The sequence below is a fragment of the Nuphar pumila genome, chromosome 3 (genome assembly GCF_984573655.1).
Source record: "Nuphar pumila chromosome 3, dmNupPumi1.hap1.1, whole genome shotgun sequence".
In the NCBI taxonomy this organism is placed as follows: Eukaryota; Viridiplantae; Streptophyta; class Magnoliopsida; order Nymphaeales; family Nymphaeaceae; genus Nuphar; species Nuphar pumila.
In genome coordinates, this window is record NC_143251.1 from 21,016,244 (window position 1) to 21,036,696 (window position 20,453).

General features: G+C 36.0%; 1 protein-coding gene across 2 annotated transcripts; it reads right to left on the reverse strand.

Moving 5' to 3' along the window:
* Positions 1-5,015: 5,015 nt before the first annotated feature.
* LOC149842233 (vacuolar-sorting receptor 3-like) lies at positions 5,016-18,613 on the reverse strand. Of its 2 annotated transcripts, none has more exons than XM_089999019.1 (13): positions 18,011-18,613; positions 11,602-12,294; positions 11,372-11,460; positions 11,079-11,148; positions 10,800-10,883; positions 10,620-10,696; positions 10,463-10,544; positions 7,291-7,373; positions 7,143-7,206; positions 6,755-6,883; positions 6,475-6,584; positions 5,798-5,906; positions 5,016-5,686 (listed from the first exon to the last, which is right to left on the reverse strand). In XM_089999019.1, the coding sequence occupies exons 1-12, from the start codon at positions 18,312-18,314 to the stop codon at positions 5,808-5,810; spliced, it is 1,884 nt and encodes a 627-aa protein (XP_089855145.1). In that variant the 5' UTR covers positions 18,315-18,613; the 3' UTR covers positions 5,016-5,686; positions 5,798-5,807. The 2 variants fall into 2 exon arrangements, with proteins under 2 accessions (XP_089855145.1, XP_089855144.1); XM_089999018.1 differs by having other exon boundaries at positions 10,797-10,883.
* Between the last annotated feature and the right edge of the window lie 1,840 nt (positions 18,614-20,453).

Sequence of the window (20,453 nt, forward strand, 5' to 3'; positions counted from 1 at the left end):
CATCTCTTAGTTGTCCGGAGAGATGACCCCACAGTGGACTTGATCATCTATGGACAATTCAAAACAACTTCAGTTCAGAGAATGCTATTATTTTTAAAAAAGAAAAATTTCTCAACCAACAACATTCTGTATGTCGGGCTTGCTGATGATTGGTATAAGTATGACTCATGTCCTCATCCCTCACCAAGCTCTTCAATATAGTCTTCTCCGTTTCCAATAGTCCTAGTTGCAAACCTCCCATTCAAAACATAACATGGAGCCTGCTACAAAAATGTCTGAACTCGTGTGGAGCTCTAATTGCACCACCAATTCAGTTCAGCATGACTACCCAATCTCTGAACCTGTGTCAACTGATGAGGCTGAGATGATGTCCCAACTTCTCACTATCTACTCCATTTCTAACGATCAAACCGTGTCATCCTGGCCTTATAATCCCGAAGCCTTAAACATGGTTGAAGGTGAAGGATCCCTGGATTCCAGTGTGTATTTTTGTTCAGACTCTGCTAACTCGAGCCTGTATTACTGGCCACCACAGAGTGCACCTACTCAAGATTGTGAAATGTACTCAAATAGTTTAAAGGACTACTCCAGTTATTACATGGGGAGTGATCAAAGAGCTAGCAGATTTCTCCATGCTGGCCAGCAGAATCATTGGGGCGATGCAGTATATGGTAATGACATGGTTAGTAGTGATGAGTCCAGAGAGCTGGGTGCCACAATACCGTTTGAGTCAATCCATCTTTCAGATCAAAATTTAGTACCCAAAAGAAAACCACAACAAATGGATGATAGTGCTAGTGGTTTGGCATCCATTTCCTGTGACAATCCGAAGAAAAAAACTCGCGGCTTGAACGATGTGAGTATTGGCTACTGTCTTTACATTTGTTTTACATTAAACTTAAGTGATTGGATTCTGTTAACTGATCTAAATCCAATGTGGTGATAGGCACAGAGGGGTGGGAAGAACACCCAACTCAATAAGAACCAGAAAGTTAAAAGTGATGAAGTAGAAGATAATGCTGGTCTGAACCTGCAATCCTCAATCAGTAACACCTCAGAGGATGACTCAATTGTGTCCCAAGAACAGAATGGAGCAACTTCAAGTTCTCTCAACTTGAATGGAAAAACCAGAGCAGGAAGAGGGTCTGCTACTGATCCTCAAAGCCTTTATGCCAGGGTGATCTCACCTTTCTGTACTCTCTGTTTTCTTTGGAAAGAATGGAAGAACCAGAGGATTATATAGTTATTGTACAGATAATGTGCCTCAGCAACAAGAACAGATACACATTATGTATATGATGTTGACCAGTCTTGTTCTGTTAGTTGATGGACCAAAATATTAATCTATTTGTATTCTAGCTACCTAGAAGATTAGTCTTTCCTTAAATAATCTTGGAGAAGATAGAGCAAGATTTATGAGAATTTCAATTTTGTCCCAGAGAGCATTATACAGATTGATGATATATTAATAGTGTCTCTTTGATTTTTTGCAGAAAAGGAGAGAGAGGATCAATGAACGCTTGCGGGTATTGCAGAACTTGGTCCCAAACGGCACCAAAGTAAGTAATTCTCCCAAGAGATTCTATTTCCTGCAATAAAATTTCTTGTTTAATTTTTCCTTCTTTTTCTTCTATTTCTCCTTGTTTCTTTGTAAAATTTTCCAATAAAAAAACTATGTTGTCTTCTTGCACATACAATGTAGCATTGCTGCATTAGCATGAAATAAGGAAGTTCATCAGTACATTTCATCTTTAAACTTTCCTCTAATTTTCATTCCATATGGAAACAATGATAGGTGGACATCAGCACGATGCTAGAAGAAGCTGTTCAATATGTAAAGTTTCTGCAACTCCAAATCAAGGTACTAATAGACAGAAAAAGAAAACTTAGAGGGAGAGAGAGAGAGAGAGATTCTTTTTAATTTGTTTGTTGGGATGTGTCAATATTCTTTCCACTTTTTCCAGTGGTGGATTTGTTTAAACCTCAATGTGTGCTGCATGCAAGTAAAATCTAGTTTATTTTTTGTTGGTTCTTGCATTGTGGTACGCATGTTGCTGATTATCTTTTAGTCTTTCTCTTTCAACAGCTTCTGAGCTCTGATGAACTGTGGATGTATGCACCGATCGCCTACAACGGCATGGATATCGGCCTTGACCTTAAGATCCCCCACCCTTGATCATCTCAATTTCTCAATAACCGAGCGACCAGGCCAACCTTTATTGAGTACGTAATCACATGGCCCAAGTTTTGGAGGCCTACCATTATCATCATGTTCAATAATCATATCGATCACCATATTCTTTTTTGGTTCCTTTTTTTTTTTTTGCTTTTCCATAACACAAGCAATGAAGCCTTGTGATTATTGATCTTGTTCAAACTTAAAAAGGACTTATAAATATTATATATTTTAACCATATATATGAATATCTTCTTTTGATTAAATCTGCTTTTGTTGGGAATTATACACACACGTGCTCGTTTGAGACATGCCGTACACACGAGTGGTCACACATGCATGTCTCCATATGTATGTAGTATGTTGACCGTCATGGAAATGTCTTCTTCTTTTTTTTTTTTTTGAGAATAAAGTCGTCATGGAAATGTCAAAGCATGATGAACATGATATGGTGCACATGCAAGCAACTAAGTGCACGTCATAAATGCCATGTCGGTTTGTCACCTTAATTAAGAGAAGCATCTAGATGTGTGAACATGTTTTTTTTATGACGAGGAACCCTTGAAGAAGCGAGGAAAAACCTTCACAATCACCCTGCCTTACGTGGCCTACCTCAGACAGCTACAGACACACTCGTGCACCAGCAGGGTTTGATCCAGGGACTTCAACTCAACACCTTCACAACCACCCCCACTGGCCATGCGGGCGACCCGGGCGGTGTTTGATGTGTGAACATGTTTGATGTATGCTTTAAGCATAGAGAATTTTCATACATGCATGTTAAGATGATGTATTTGCCTGAAATTTGAATTTTAAAGGTTTTACGGGTTGCATTATAACGGGACGATTACAGTAAGAAACGTGCGCCAAGAGTTTCTAGAGAATTCTAGGTTGTGGTTCGGATCTAGTTGCAACTTGTGCAAAACTGCAATCGGTTCGGATATAATCAGATACCCGATGAAAATCTGAAAGAATATTTCCAGATTTGGATTCTTACAATAAGATCCCAATGCAGATTTAATAAATTGGATTTCTTTCAGATTAGGATCCAGATCCAAACCTGATTCAGTTTCATTTACATGTAAAAAGCTTGCATTTTATTGTTCCTTACCAGATTCAGTATTACCACATATATTTCAGATCCTAATTGAACTCTACCATATTCGATCTGATTTTGATTTGAAACTCCATTGTATACTTTGGTTTCAGATTCGGATCTAACAAGAACCAGCCTGTCTCCGATCCATTTGCAGCCTTAGCAAGGAGAGGATTCATCATCATCTCTCTCTCTCTCTCTCTCTCTCTCTCTCTCCACAAGCATGACATATACAGACACGCATGCGCGCACAAACACGTCATATTTTGTTTAGCTTAATCATCTGGGTCAGTTTAAAGTTGGAAGAATGCAACATGAAAATGCATTAAACAGCAGACCCATGTAATCTAACACTCAACTAATTTAGTCTTTATTTATTATTAATTATTATTTTTTAAAATAACACTCAACTATCCACACGTATGTTCTAGGAGCATTTATTAGAAACTAGCTTGTTGGAGTGAGTTACCCTTTGATAGGGATGTCAATCGATCAGATTTTACCCAATATCCAATGATTTTTTTGCTACCGAAGCCATCAAAAATTCGGATCTGATGGATATCAAAATCGGATTACATGTAAAAAAAAACTGGATATGGTATGAAATTTTCACCATCTGAATTTGAATCTGTTTAGCTAACATCCTATTAGTTGAATCTTGTATAGGCCAGGTCCAACCCGAATCTGAACTGTTTGCATCTCTACTCTTTAAGCATGAACTAGCTCAATGGAGACCCCCTACCAAAAAAACTCTAAAATTTCTACCATCAATTCTCTTTTTTCAAAATGACAAATCTATCCCTGCAGTTAAACGACGAATAAAGCCTAGGGGTAGGTTAGTCAAAACACAAAATATCCAAGGACAAAGATTGACATGGGGAGAACAATATGAAGTTTGTGCACAATAGCTATACATTGTTGCTAGTGCAAATGGAAAATGGCAGGGAGTGGCTTGACTTTTATGAATGATGAGCAGCCAAGAGCTGCGCTTTGTTTATTCATTTAAGGTTAAACTGTTAATACAGCTTTTTTTTTTAGCAATCAAGGTGCTTTTGTTGTAACGCATTCAAAGGAACAAATATCACCGATATTTTGAAAATAATGTGATTTTCAATGGATGTTATTTTGCCGTATAGAATGCAATATTTTCACAATGTCACCACTGTAAAATGGCTGTATTTGTAACATGATATTAACGTATTAAAATTTATCTTTTTGCAGTATTTTGTATTGTTTACATGCTTACCATGTTTTATGTATATTTTATATTCTTGCATAAACCGATAATTTCCCAAGATTTCTGCAACAAAAGCCAGAATTTTTGAAAATATCATGAGATTTTCCTGAGAAGATTTGAAACTGCTAGTGTTTTTTTTCCTTAGAGAAGCATCCCCTCGGCTTGATAACCAAAAGCATCAAGATTGAGCCGACGAATAATAATTTACTGGTAGACCAAAAAGATCCACCAAAGTTGGATCTAGCTCACAAAGACTCAAGGCTATACATGAAAAAACTAAGAACAATGCTCATTTTTTTATCTGGAAAAGCGACGAAATTCACCGCTCTTCAGCCAACAGAAACAAAACTAATCTTAACTCCACCCCAGCACTCCCTACTCCTATGACTTACAATTGCAAAGAAAAATCAGCGTTTGTAATATGGATATCAAGTTGTTTTTGTTTTACAAGTTCAAGTAAAGATATCAGGTAGTGTCGGCATTCAAAACTAGAAATCATGAATCACTTATAAAACCAAATTTATTTAGAAGACTGGACAAACTCAAATAAGTCACCAAGTCAATCAGCTTGAATTGTCTGTCAACCAACTGGGTGGTTAACATAAACTGCTAAGTCGAAAATACAGTCCACGCAGGCACATACTCGGGAGTCTGGAACACTCCATGTATCTTGATACTGAATAGCTGAACAATGAATAGAAAGCAAAGACCAAAAGGTAACTCAAAAGTAACACCACTTGAAAAAGAATACAACAATAGGTCACACCAGCAACTTAGAATCCCATTGAAGCAAACTCGACAATGACCTTGGATCTGTAAGATTCTAAAGTTAAGAAACACAAGCTACGAGATTTTTAACTTGAAATTCCAGTTTACAGATATTGAGGCTTTGGACCTAGTCACCCAGATGTGGAAGAATAAAACCAACACGAGCATCCTTCTTGACATCATTGCCTTCTTTTTGTTGCTACCGTCATGGTTTGTCGAATTTTGCATTTAAGCAGTACCACTGTGCACATCTACAGTTAAATAGAACATGAAAAGAACATTGCACATGACTCATCTTCCTCTTGGGATGGATGATTTTGCAACCATGCAGACGGTAGACGTTGCCTCCAAATCTTCCTAATTCATTCTCTTGAAAACCAAGACAGCAAGAAGCTCCTTAACCCATCATCTATTTACAACACTGGAACACCATTAGTGAAAGAACTCTGTTCCTTCAATTGAAACGGAATGGATCAAGATAGATAACATTTTCAAGCTTTTCTAGGAATCAGATCAGTACCGGTTTCATTTTATGTATGCTCTTCATGGGCATGACTTGGGACCTCGGTTTGGCTATCAAGTGGCATGTACTGAGCCATAATTGCCCTGATTTCTGAGTCCATGTATGACTGCAAGAATTAAAACAGAGAATGTAATTAGGCAGGCAGTGCACATTAGGCATTCAAATCTAAGACAATAGAGTATTTACATGGCATAAATAGGGTGTGAAATTATTGAAGCATCTTTTTTTTAATGAACAAAAGGTAACCAAAATAAGCATGCACATATAACGACTGAGTGCTTTTGTTTGTCCAGTCAACTTTATGAACATTATGAAGTTGAAACTAGCATGAAGTTATTGGCATTTTAGAACCACAAACTGGAAAAAAAGAACAGATCATTTTTCAAATTTCAGGACTTCACTTAAGTTCTGGAAGAGAAGTGAGAAGCTTCTATGAGAGAGAGAGAGAGAGAGAGAGAGAGAGAGAGAGAGAGAGAGAGAGTTCTGCTGCTGAAAGGGAGGAAAAATCGAACTTGACACCAAGTAATGAAAATCATTTGGTAAAATACAGATTGTTATAATGCATAAACCACTCAAAATAATTCACTAAAACATTGTAGTCCATGCTGTAGCAGAATACCTGACAGACAAAAATATAGTAAATGATTTATAATTGGGAAGTGTAATGATCATACCCTCAATCTATATTTATAGACAATATATGCACCTACAGCAGCCACAGCCAAACCTATTAAAATCACCCAAACAGCTGCCCATATGGTCTTTTCTTCTTGAGCCCTCTTGCCTGTACATGTGAAACTCACAGAACAGAAAAGTTAGCATATGCCAAGGAGGTCCACCCACAGTTAACATAGACTAAGAGGAACACATGAAATCGATGGGCATTCACTGATCTGTCTCCCAGGGAAATGACAAGCCAAATCACCAGGCAAAGAATGGAATCAGAGCACATACTTATGCAGGTATCATGGTCCCTGATGTACAGGAGATCCCCACTGCAATAGCACTCAAAGCTGCCCCACGTATTATTGCAATGGCATTCTGGACACTGGCAAGCTGTCTTTTCTTTACATTCATCAATATCTGCCATAAAAAAAGTATCAAGTAAAAAAGTACTTTCCATAAGGCTAAGCTTTTTAGGTGTGCGTAGGCTACTTGGAGTAAAAGGGTGAACTTTATAACTGTTTTTGGTAGACTTTTAACACAACCGAATCCTAAAAGCCAAAATTGCCAGGCTGATAGGTGTAATGCAAATTTTGGCAGGCAATGGAGCGATCAGGGACTTAATTTGGATGGGAAAAAAGAAGGTAGTCAGAAATATAAAATGAAATTAAGATCAAACCTTCACATTTCTTGACACCGTCACCCCTGAGTCCAGGAGGACAATGGCAACCACTAGTTTGGTCCTGTATATAGCAAAGAAAGGATCAGAGAGAGTGATGGAAAGAAAAAGAAAGAATAGTGCATGGATGTTGGTTTATAAAACTCACTGAACAAGCAGATGCGGTTAGTCCATCTCGAGTGTCATGCCAACAACCTCCATTATTGAATTTGCATCGTCCTGGACCATTTGCTGCACAGCGAATATATATCAACATAAGAAGAGCTAGGCTAGTGTGAAGAATCACTGTCATCATCAAGCCTTATACCATCTACATTTCTGATAGAGTACATTTCAAAATTCCAGGTGTTATATTTCATGTTCTCATGCTAGAAAAAAAAATACTGACATTGACAGTACATGAATAAGCTAAGAAACTCATTGGAACAATGGATATAAATACTTTTAAGCTCACCAAGTTCATAATCTGTTAATAGTCATGTGATTTTTTTAAAATGTCATATATCATAACTAATGCAGAAAAATAGGAAGTAAAATTGAAAATTTAACACAAATATAACATGAAAACATTAAACAATATTAAACAAATAATATGCACTAACTAAGAATTATATGCCTTTCCATTTTTCATAATACATATTTTTATAACTTATACAAATAATGCATGAAGAGTATAAAATTCTTTCATGTTTTTTATGCAAACCATTCTCAGTGATCTTACATATAGAAGGTTTGAAGTTTCATCAAGCTGGGACTCGGAGCCAGATTCCAGTCCTGGAAGCCTTTATTGGCAACCGTGTGGATGGCTCAGATATGATCAAATCCAGAAATAATCTAAACCAACATAATTGAGCTGGCCTTATTGAACTAAATTTAGACATGGACATGGATTGAGAGACTGCCCATCAATTGACCTGACCAGATCTTAGCCTTACTGAATCTGTACACCACTTTCATAGTCACAAATCTTGTTCTCGGGAAATTCTTGGCATGAGTTATAAGATTTCGTTTTTCCCGGAAGAAACTCAGTTAATTAAAAAATATGAATATTGCAAATTTTATTATGTAATAACATTAAGTAAAATGTTTTCATAACATAGGTTAAATAGATAAACTAGTTAGAGGTCAGATTCTTCAGAAAAGAAGGGCAAATAGTCCCATATTGAAGGCAGTGAAGGAGAGGGAGACCCCTCCATGCCTACAAAATGAATACTCTCCCTTTTTTAGTTCACCTCCTGCTATGTCACACGGATACTCCATTTTGACTCCCTTTATATACAAGTCATATTGGAAACTTCAGAAAAGTCACTGTATCCCCGTATCCTCATCCGTATCCATGTGACAGACCTGTATACGTAGCGGTCCACCAACATGGATCTTACCAACTTCAAACATGTGTACAGAATACAAGTGACCAAAAAAACTCTCTAGCAAGAGTTAAAATGGTATTCTTGTATAAAACCAATTTGTTATGATTTTTCATAAAAAGTTGTGATAAAATGCAAGAAATTTAACTATTGTGATACATTGAATATATTGCATTTTTATTTACTTTTTTGTTCTCTTAATTTCACGTGAGAAAAAAAATGTGATAAATTGAAATTCTCAACAAAATTTGTTACTATGCTCCACTTGTAACTGGGTTGCATTTGTGGTTCATATTTCTGTTGGTTCTAGGCGTACTGAATATTATCTGATTAAATACAGCATGATCAGATATGGGCTCATGCTTAGGTTGGAAGACTACCAATCGAATCCAAACCAAGGTGCCAACAAGGACGTGAGCTTTTTAGGTTCTTGTGAAGCAGAAAGCAAGAAGTAGATAGAAAAATGTTTATGCGAATTAAAACATTTTCCTAACACTAAGTAAAAATAGCTAAAATTATTGTACTATATGATACAAAATTACAAATACAACCAGATTAACTAACTAATTTTGTATGACTTTACAAAGATCTATATGTAATCTAAAATAAGTTTTTTTATTATGTAATTATAGAATTAGTTTGTTACAGTGCGATGTATATGAAGGCAAAATTGACATTAATATCTTAGGGCCTGTTTGGAATCTAGGAACTGGGATAGGAGTTAATGCATTTGGCAAAAAAGTTGGTCAAACTACCACCTGGTTGCTGTTTGGAAACTGGTTGCTGGGATGGGAATTAATGCATTCGGGATGGGAAGTGGCATTGTATTTACACTAAAGCATGGAATTGACAGCTACCACCACTAGGATGTAGTAGTTCCCAAATCCAGGATTTGGCAGCTGCCACTTCCTATCCCAGCTACTAGTTTCCAAACAGGGCCTTAAAGACAACTAAAAATTTACAATAATATCATAGTAACTAACCAATAAGCCGTAAATGAAGGATTATTTCTGGTATAAAAAACTAGAATATTACATAATAATGTACATGTTCTCTTACATTCAGAAGCAAATTTTGAACATTTTTCTCTTGCCCTGACCTTTTAAATGAATCGATAAAAGGTGCATCTTAGATTTTAAAGAAATTAAAAATATGTTTCCATCTATGTCACAGGGATACTCCAATTTACTCACTTTGTTGTCCTCATATAGACTATTCTTAATGAAAAATTTACACAAGAATGGTGCATTTTGTATCCTTGTGACATAGGTTATCATTTAGAATTTATCCCTTAGTTCAATTAAGTAGATCAATTAAAGTTCCCTTCTTATAGGAGTACAATGCCTTGATTGCTTAAATGTCGTGCTTTTTTAATGAAAGTACAAACACTGTGCCCAAAATGCCCTTTTCATTGAAATGTGCTTCTCATAACATGAGAAGGAAGCTTGGAAACAACTAGTTTCCAGCTTCCAAAAATATGCAAAAGCAGCTTAAAGCCCTCAATAATGTTCCAACCTAATGGGTTTAAAATTTCATCATGGCAAAACTTACTGGAACAAAAAGTGAAAAATATTTTTGCGTGTATGTGTGTGTGTGTGTGAGAGAGAGATCACTTGGTAAATGGTCAGACTCTTAGAAGTGTTCCCATGACAAGAAGTCAGGCAAACAACTGGTGATTATAAATATAAACATACTTACCAGAAGTGCTGGATAGGCATCAAGAGCACTTAGGTTGACAATTTCACAAATAGAGGAGGACCTAAAATTATATGAACAGTGACAGAATAATGTGCATTGGGAGGACACTCATGCTACCTAAATATAATGTTATACACATTTTTATCAAATAGATGCATTCAATGTTGTGCTAGTGAATAAAAAAGAATACCTTCACAAAAGCTATAAACATTTACATCAAATAGATGGACTGTGCTACTGAATAAGAAAGAATACCTTCACAAGAGCTATAACCATCCCCCTTGAACTGTACACCTTGAACCAGCGGACACTCACACACTCTCCCACGGAATGTATCCTAGCAAATGAACAAATAATCAAGCAGGCACAAGAACAGCCAAACCATGTTCAAGATCCAAGGTTTCAACCATACCTTGCATGCAGTGACATTTAAAGTCTTGTCTTCCCAGCAACCACCATTGTTGTTCAAACACTCATTTGTCTCTATGTCTATTAACAAGAACAAAACTAAATCAGACACTAACACAGTAACACATCAGTAAACAAGAAAATGTCTCTATGTAGAAAAAGGCTTGCTACTAGGAAGCACCACCAGAACTCAAGCAGACAGGGGGGTCAGTTGTTTCCTGAAAACCAGCACAAATAGCTTTTAGAACAGCACCCTTATCCAACTTCCCTGCAGCCATTATTATAAGTAGATGAAACAAGTGAGAGGATTGGTCAAATAAGACGGTGGGACCAGTTAGAGTCGCACTATCTTAAGTTCTTAAACAAGTATCTCAAGTTTAAACCCAACTGGGGCAACCCTAGCTTGACTGTCAAAGGAATAACAACTGGGAGGATGAACACAAAGACATGCTGAACAACAAACCTCGATATTGGCGATTATTCACTACAAGCGTAGGAAGTATTGTTACATCACCCCTAGATCCTTTTCCAATCTATATATGACAAAAAACAAAAGAACAAAAAGAAGGAAAAGATCCTGTCAGTGTACCATGAACTAGAATAAACAGAACAAACTATGAAGACCATGATCAAAGGATTTTCTCAATAAAAGAAAAAATGTCACATACTCATCCTGAAAACATTTATTCTTGTCTATGAAATCATCCTAACAATTCCATGCATGTAAAAATAATTAGAAGAAAATGTAAATCCTACTTGTGCATCTTGCTCTGCCTTCAGAACAGGATTCTCAGCATCCACATCTGGGTCTCCCATACAGTCTTCTATCTTCTTATGATCAAGTCCTATCCAGATGCAATTGAAGGAGAATTTTTTTCAATGGGATGTTAAAAGGATCAACATAATAGAACAAAAGTAAACATTGACTCAATTTCTTCAGTTTCCTAGTTTGACATATAGAATGTAAATTATGTAAGTGAACCCACCAAGAGAATAAATCACAGTGTCAGCACATTCCTTGTTGTACTTCTTTGCTTTCATTGGACATCTAATTTGAAAATCAGTAACATAGTCCCACCAGACCCATGGTTTTTTTATTTCGTTTGAAACCTTAAATACGCAAAGCTGCCTTAGATTTTCAATCACCACATCTTTCCCATTATACCCTTGGCTAAAATCCTGGTCAGGGTCAGGTGCACAGTACCTCCCATGGTTGATGCACTGAGACTTACATTGCTTACTCACAGTGAATGCTTTAGGACAGTACCAAGTTATGTAATGGGGTGTAAACTGACCATAACCACCTTTCTCAAGAATTTGTGCTGCACCTTTAAAATCCTTGATAAATCCCATCAGCATGTCACATTTAGGACCACATTCATCATTGCTATTTGCCCATAGCTCATATTCCACACGGTCATCTGGATGTGGGACAGCCTCTCTCCAGTCAAGATTTACATTGACCATCTCACCATTTCTGATGGCTTTCTTCAAATCATTACTAAATGCTTTAGTAATAAGAGCAGATGGAATTGTTATGTTCTCAATATACTTTAGTGTTGCATCATCCTCTTGGGGTGAGTCCATGGTTATTAAGGGCTCGTCTGTGTCATCTGCAACCAATACTGCTGCAGCTCCAGCATTTTGAGCATTCCAAACCTTTAATGCAAAAAAGCAATCTGCACAATTTTAAAAGTTGAATAACGAATTAGCTTCTCTATAAAAACTATTGGAGCACCTGAAATTTCTGCAACTAATGGAAAACAAATGCTAACTTTGCTGAACTCCATGTGTGGATAAGGTTTGATGCTGATGATGATGATGAGGAGGAGGAGGAGGAGGAGGAGGAGAAGGTTCGACTAGTTTAATTAAAAATCCAAAAATTATGTTACATGATATTCATAGTTTCATGTTACCGATCTTGTGAAAAATAAGCATGTACAGTTGCACAGTTAATAACAGTTACACAATTTTTACAGCTCAACTGATAAAGCCATTGTGAGAAATGTCAAAAATAAGTCAGACAACTGTGCATGCATTGACACTCATCAACAGCTTACAGAAAGAGAAAATGTTAAAACCAGAAACAAGTAAATAACAAATTCAAGAAATAGTGAAACTGTCAGACAGAATTTCTGACAGAAGTACTTTACTTAAATCTTCTGAACAAAGGTGACCTCAAAATCAGTTACAGGCTGATCAATTAGAAGGTATAGGATCTCCCACAGAATTAGAGCTTCAACTAGTTATTATGAACAGAATAAAAAAAAATTAATGGTTTAATATCATATTTTGCATTTAGATTCTTAGTTTTCAGACTTCCTTAATCAAGCCTCCAAATGTTCTGGATGCGGGGCCCAAGAAAGATTTTGAAGGATTCAAAGGCTATCATAGGATTTAGAAATTACTACAGTAAATATTTTGTATATCTTGAGGATCAAGTTTACGATTGGCAAGGTATTAGAGGTAGGAATGATTAGGAGAGTTTAGGATTACATTATATGTTTCCTGATTTAAATTTGTCTTCACTTAAATATAGTTAAAAACATAAATGCAAAAGGGGTTCTTGAGTTTTGACTTTAATTTGAAGATTACAGAGACTTCGTTATTAATTGGAAGGTTTATTTTATTCCTAAGATTTATATCTTGGATGCCTAGAGGAAAACCTTGAAAGACTAACATTGATCACAAGTACCGTGATCTATTTCTTTCATTTAACAATCTGCTGCATCACATTAGTGCATACATAATCAACCTAGATCAAATGCATGCAAGTCCAATCAAAATGTAGATGATGTGTACATGTCTGTAACCAACCTAAATCAGAAGCATGTCAGTCCAATCAAAATGTAGATGATATCCATATCGAGTCCAATGGAGACTGCATTTAATACTAATCCCAGCCACATGGTTCCACCCAACTAAAAACATGAGTCCAACAGAACCCATATAAGGCTAACCCTACCTAGGTTATATCCACCTTTGCCTATCCCAATCTGGAATAATTTAAACTAAATAAAATTGACCCTACGAAATCCTAGGGAGAGACCCATGCAGAATCTAAATGAATCTATAACATTGCTGACCCTACCCATCAAGGTCCAGTCCAAACCTAGATTAAATCATACAAGCATTGTAGCCATGATTGTCTATTCATTGGGCAATTCATTGATGAATCATGATGATTTGATGTAATTATGTAATCACAATTATTTTGAAAAATCAGTTGATCACCAAATCACAATAAATAAACCTATATTGATGGTTTATCAGTTTCAACGTTGAAACGAGAGAGAGAGAGAGAGAGAGAGAGAGAGAGAGAGAGAGAGAGAGAGAGAGAGAGAGAGAGAGAGAGAGAGAGAGATCTTTAAATGGTGGTAACATCAACTGTGAGAAAGAGAGTTTTGTCAATGAATGCAGCCAATAATTATTAAAGAATTATATTAGAAAAATCCCATAATCCCTTTAAGATGACATTTTTCAAAGAAACCAACTACCTGAGAGAGAGAGAGAGAGAGAGAGAGAGAGAGAGCACAACCATGGCATATGTAAAATAAATATTCAAAAAAGAAAAAATTAATGAAAATAAGAAGAGTGTGTAACTTTGAAATTTGTTCATTAGTTTTTTAGTCTTTAATAATGTGACGGTATCAAAGATCAAGTAAAAAAATTAGTCATACTTTTGAAATAAACAAAAAATTTATATCATAAGATCTTGATTTCATCAGTTTTATCTTTTTGATTATATGGATTTTACATGATATGTTTATCATTTTGAATATTGTTTTCATTAATTGCATAATTTGTTTGATTAAAAACATCTTGGTTTATGTATCTTGACAATAACTTTGCTCTAATAAAGCAGAATTTTAAGAGGATTTAGATGATATATAATAATTTTTATAGAAAAGATTAACAATGATTTAGTCAATTAGTCATGATTCATTAGATAGCCAATTAATCACAATTAGGAGAGGGGTTGACATGCCAATATTAACCAAAATTTTCTCCAATTAAGCACAATCTGCTAAGGGCCATTCTTGGTTAGTTGCTGAGAATGAAGAGAGCTACTATGCATACAATTCTGATTAAACCTAGACTAAGACCTGATCCTACCTAGCTCATTCTTATTATATTCAAAGATTCAATAGGCAATTAAAATTTCAAGGTGGTGTACCGGATTTAAATTTATCTGATTTAATTTATGTTCCACAATGTTGAGCCAACAAAATCATTGTATTGACTACTAAAAGAAACTAAATAATTGACCAAGTTACTTGTGATATTCATATAATGTACTGCTGTACAATAAACATCACAATAAACAGAATTATATGCAACACAGACCAACCAAACACTATCACCAACACCCTGAACTTCCTGAAGTACCAATGTCAACACGGGCACACTAGGCATTTCGAAGAATCCATGCAACGTGGGAAATGACACAATGAAATTACACAGCAACAGCAAAGTTAGTCATAGAAAAGCATATTCCTTTTGGACCATGCACAAACAAAATAACTAGATGCTTCATGACATTGTGATATTAAAGATTCAAGAAATTTTGAAGAGGGCAAAGAAGTGTACAGAATTATGTAAGGCATACAAGTGTCGAACTTGATGAAAGTGCATACCTATGTCACATGGATACGGATGCGGAAACAGGATACAAGACAACAGGTTCGGATCATACAAACAGCAATTTCCTTAAAACATGACTCGGGTATATGGTTGGTTATATATATATATATATATATATATATATATATATATATATATATATATATATATATATATATATATATATATATATATATAGAGAGAGAGAGAGAGAGAGAGAGAGAGAGAGAGAGAGAGAGAGAGAGAGAGAGAGAGAGAGAGAGAGAGAGAGAGAGAGAGTAGGTGCTTAATGATCCGTGCTTAATGGGTTTTTCTGCTCTTTCGGTGTTTTTTCACAGTTCCAACCACATAAGTGTGTTGGGCATGGTCGATTTACGAGGAATCCACACCTGGATCATGTGTTTTCGATGAAAAAAATGATATTTGGAGCCTCAAAATTTTACAAAGAATTTAGACCGTTGATTTTTCGAACCTTATAAAAACCCACCCATGTGTCGGAATCGAACACTTCAAGAGCTGATCTCAATAAAATCAAGTACATAGATCACATCTGCACAGTCAGAAATTAAAAATAAAATGAAAAAAACCTGAAAAACCCATTAAGCACCTACGCTCTACTCTCTCTCTCTATATATATATATATCAATTTTTTCAAACTTTTTTTGTTGATCAGGCCCTATAGATATGATCTACAAGCATTATTTAGTAGAAAACAAGTTTTGGGTCATGTGATTATGGCATACAAGTAGGTTTTTTAAGATCATCAAAGATCAATGGCTCACACTGTACCAAAATTTCATGACTTAAAAAAATCCTATTCTTATGTCCAAAAAACATGATTCAAAGCATGATTCCTATCAAATAAACTATGTTGAATACATCTATAAGGTCTGATTGAGAAGATGCAACTTACAACTATGACTTCTAGTATGTGGGAGTAGGTGCATCCAGAGCACCAAACCATGTTTATGTTGTTGATAATAGTGTCAGACTTGATTTAAGTGGTCTGGTCGGAGGTGCAAACTTTATCCACATTGGAGTCATATTTTTTTAGTTTTAATTCTGTAGTGTTTGTGACCAACTGTTTGGCCTAAAAATGATAGTCAAATGAGTCAAATATGGTTACAGAAAAAAAAGCGTAGGGATTTATGAGAGTCTTAGTCAAATAATATTCTCTGGTTGAGACAAAAATGGGTTGGATACGTTTTGACTGTATCCAAAACGTTTCTGTTCGGCACAGGTACAGTGGCCAAAAGGGTGTATCCTGTGACATAGGTGCAATCCGATAGAGAAAGATCCAGTAGACTAGTAATCCCAAAGTTTGTCACCAAGTGATACCCTACAAGCTTCTGAGAAAGGATGGATAAGTTCTGATATGGAACGTCATAAAGGGATGAGCAACCAAGTTAACAAAGCTTTCCATATGGCTGGGTGCTACCAAAGTACATCCCTGCTGGTGCATACTGGAAAGACAAAGAGAATCAGAAGTCACCTTTCTTTTAGAAAGAAAATAATGTTTTTTTTCACATGTTTTCTAAAAGAAAAAATATATATTTTGACACATACAAGTTACAAGAAGTAATTTTGAGAAAAAAATGAGACACCTACTTGATCCAGGAAATATAAAGGTTCGAACAAGTACATCTGTTTGAAGTTGCACTGAATTTTTTAGGAAACTTGCAGAAATTTGGTTCTAAGTTGATAACTTTCTAATAAAAGAAGTGGTGAGGTATCAATGACCTGATCTAGAAAGTATATAAGTGCATCACCAAGTAAACCTCTTGTGAAAGGAAAAAAAAAATCAATGAGGAGAATACAAAAGGAGTAGGAGCTAATCAGGTAAAAACGAGAAATTCAATCCATTAATACTGATATAAGGAAGCAAGGTTGATGGACTCCAATTTGGTTGTTGATTTCATTTCATACAGAAAGGTGAATGCCATTAAAGGACAAGAAAATTTCATGGAGATCCAAATGATAAATTTTGATATGAGCCAGCAAGCTACAAAAGATCACTGGTACAAAATAGAAGCATCTCCACAGGGTCCACTTGATTGCATCGATTTTCCTATCATTATCTATTTATCAGTAAAACATAGTTTTTAATAATACAAGGAGGGAAAAAAGAGTTCAGCGAGTTATAGAAATGTTAGAGCCTAAATAAAAAAATGATGAAACAGATGCTCGTTTTACTGTTGCGATTCAAAGCTAACTTCCCTAAAACAGATAATAATAAAATAAGAAGTTCAAGATAACAACGAAAGGTTGTCAGTTATTGATCTATACTTGACCAAGAGCAAACACCATGTAAGAAATTCTTTTTCTTCTTTTTATTTTAATCGGTGGTTGGGGGAGGGAAGTCAGCGGCAAGCCTGCGATTTGCAATACTCAGTTATCACGAAATTTTGCAACACCTCCAACAGAAACTAATCAGAGTGATTATCCCTACCATCAGTTCGGTGAGCCTAGACTAAGATTTTCCAACGAAATTCTCCTAAATGAAATAAACTTATAGGAATAAGACGATTGTACTGTATCCATCTCACCCTACTTGAAAAAATCAACTCTTGAAATCAAAGGCAACCGCTTAAACAAACTTCAAATCAGATTAGAAAACAGAATCAGCGATACCCATCACATCAATTACTTGGTATGTGAAAGACTATTAATTACCAGAGAAATACAAAAGAAACAAACTGAGATCAAGAAAAAAAAAGTAAACTCTTCGCATTAAATAATCACTAAATGATAATTTATAACAATCAACAATACCTCCACGGTCAACCAATACAAAATTGGGGAGAGCACCAAGCTTGGACTTGAAAGAGAGCCCAAACTGATCAAACCCTTTGCACCCCTTGCTATCCTCCTTGGGATAAACAACTGTTCCGGCCATACTTCCACCATACTGTGGCACTCCAAAATTCCCAATAGCGCTATCATAAGTTCCCTTGATACCATCCGGAGATGTCACGGTGAGACTATTCTTCTCCACCACAAACTTCCCCACAACAAGACCCTTCAACCCCACAACGGAAACCCAAAAGAGGAAACCCAAGAGTTTCCTCATCCCCATCTAGAGAACACTAGAAATGATGAGGATGGGAGCCAAGATTCGTGAGATTTAGTGGCTTTTACGAAGTGGGTACTCGATAAGATATCGTTTTGTGAAGGATAAAGGGCTGCCCATCAGAGCAGAAGCCGCAGGATTGCAGGTTCTGAGACGGATGGTGTGCTTTTTTGTGCCTTCGGAGCAAAGAAAAAGAGGGTTTTGGAGATCACACTACAGGGAGAGCAGAGTTTTTCTCTTTCTGGGGAAAGCAGATCGGCTTTTTCACCGTTAGAGATTGATCCAAGGTGCAAATTCAGTGATTCTGTGATATTTCGGGGGCTCTACCCTTTTATGGTGGTAGTAGTGTTCGTTTCCCGTTAGGTGTGGACCTAGTTTTTACTTGTATGGTACGTTTTTTGGTTTGCGTTTGTGGACGCTTTGTTGAACATGTCTAGAAGATCAAGATGCGCCTTTGAATCTCCGCAACCAAAGCAGGTTATATGTTCTCATTGGAACACTCAGGTGCATCTTCGGGGGTCCGAATGAGCACCACCTATGTAAGCATATGGGGCTTGTATCTCTGTGTGTCAGTTAGCATCGGAGTTCAGCGCAATTGCAAAGACTTAAGTACTCTTTCTCGTCGTTCTCGCTATGAAATGATGATTCTAGAAAAAGATAAAAATATTTTTCATTCAGAAAAAGAAGGATGATCTTAACTCTTTAAAGTTAAAACATTTTGTTTTCGTCCTAAGTGTAAACTCATCTACTGTAACAGAAGCTTATCTCAATATTTCGCCCTAAACGTTTCAGATCACCTATCATCTGCTGTAACAGGAGCTTCCTTTGACGATGCACCTTTTGCCATCGTTTGTTACCATCAAAACACATTTTGCCATCGTTTGTTGTTGTCAGAGCACCTTTTGTCATTGTCTGCTCGTGAGAAATAATTGAACTACCAGAGAAATCAACATTCTATTTATTGTTCATCATGATACCAATGTATAAGCATCGAACCGAGTAGACAAAGAACAGTGATTTACAAAAGAGATAATGGTGACAACGTTGAACTGAGTAGATAGAGAGCAACGATTTACAAAAAAGGTTGGATTAGAGAGTAACAATTTACAGTAGAAATCAGATCAGAGAGTAACGATATCAGAGAGTAGCGATTTGCAGTAGAAATCAGATCAAAGAGTAGCGATTTACAGTGAAAATCATATTAGAGAGTAACAATTTATAATAGAAATCAAATTAAAGAGTAGCGATTTACAGTAGAAATCAGATCATAGAGTAACGATTTATACTGTAAATAACTACTCTCTGATCTGATTTCTACTATAAATCACTACTCTCTGATATAATTTTTACTGTAAATCGCTACTCTCTTATCTGATTTCTACTGTAAATTGCTATTCTCTGATTTTGATTTCTACTGTAAATCGCTACTCTCTGATCTGATTTCTACTGTAAATCGCTACTCTCTGATCTGATTTCTACTATAAATTGCTACTCTTTGATTTGATTTTCACTGTAAATCGCTATTCTCTGATCTGATTTCTACTATAAATTGTTACTCTCTGATCTGATTTCTACTATAAATCGCTACTCTCTGATTTAATTTCTATTGTAAATCGCTACTCTCTGATCTGATTTATACTGTAAATCGCTACTCTTTGATCTGATTTATACTGTAAATCGCTACTCTTTGATCTGATTTCTACTGTAAATCGTCACTCTTTGATCTGATTTCTACTGTAAATCACTACTCTCTAATCTGATTTCTTTTGTAAATCATTACTCTTTGCCTACTCAGTTTGACGCTATCATCATTATCTCTTCTTTAAATCACTATTCTATGTCTACTCAATTCGACTCTTGTACCCTGGTATCATGATGAATAATATACAAAATATTGATTCCTCTAGTAGTTCAACTATTTCTCACGAGCATACGACAACAAAGGGTGCTCCGACGATAATAGACAACGGCAAAGCATACTCTGACGGCGACAAAGGGTGCTCCGACGACAACATACGACGATAAAGGCTGTGTCGTTAAAGGAAGCTCCTGTTACAGCAGATGGTGCATTATCAAAGAATGATTCAGAACATTCATCGTCGAGTTCATTTCCTACAGTAAAACGATTCTATGTGCAGCTGAAGA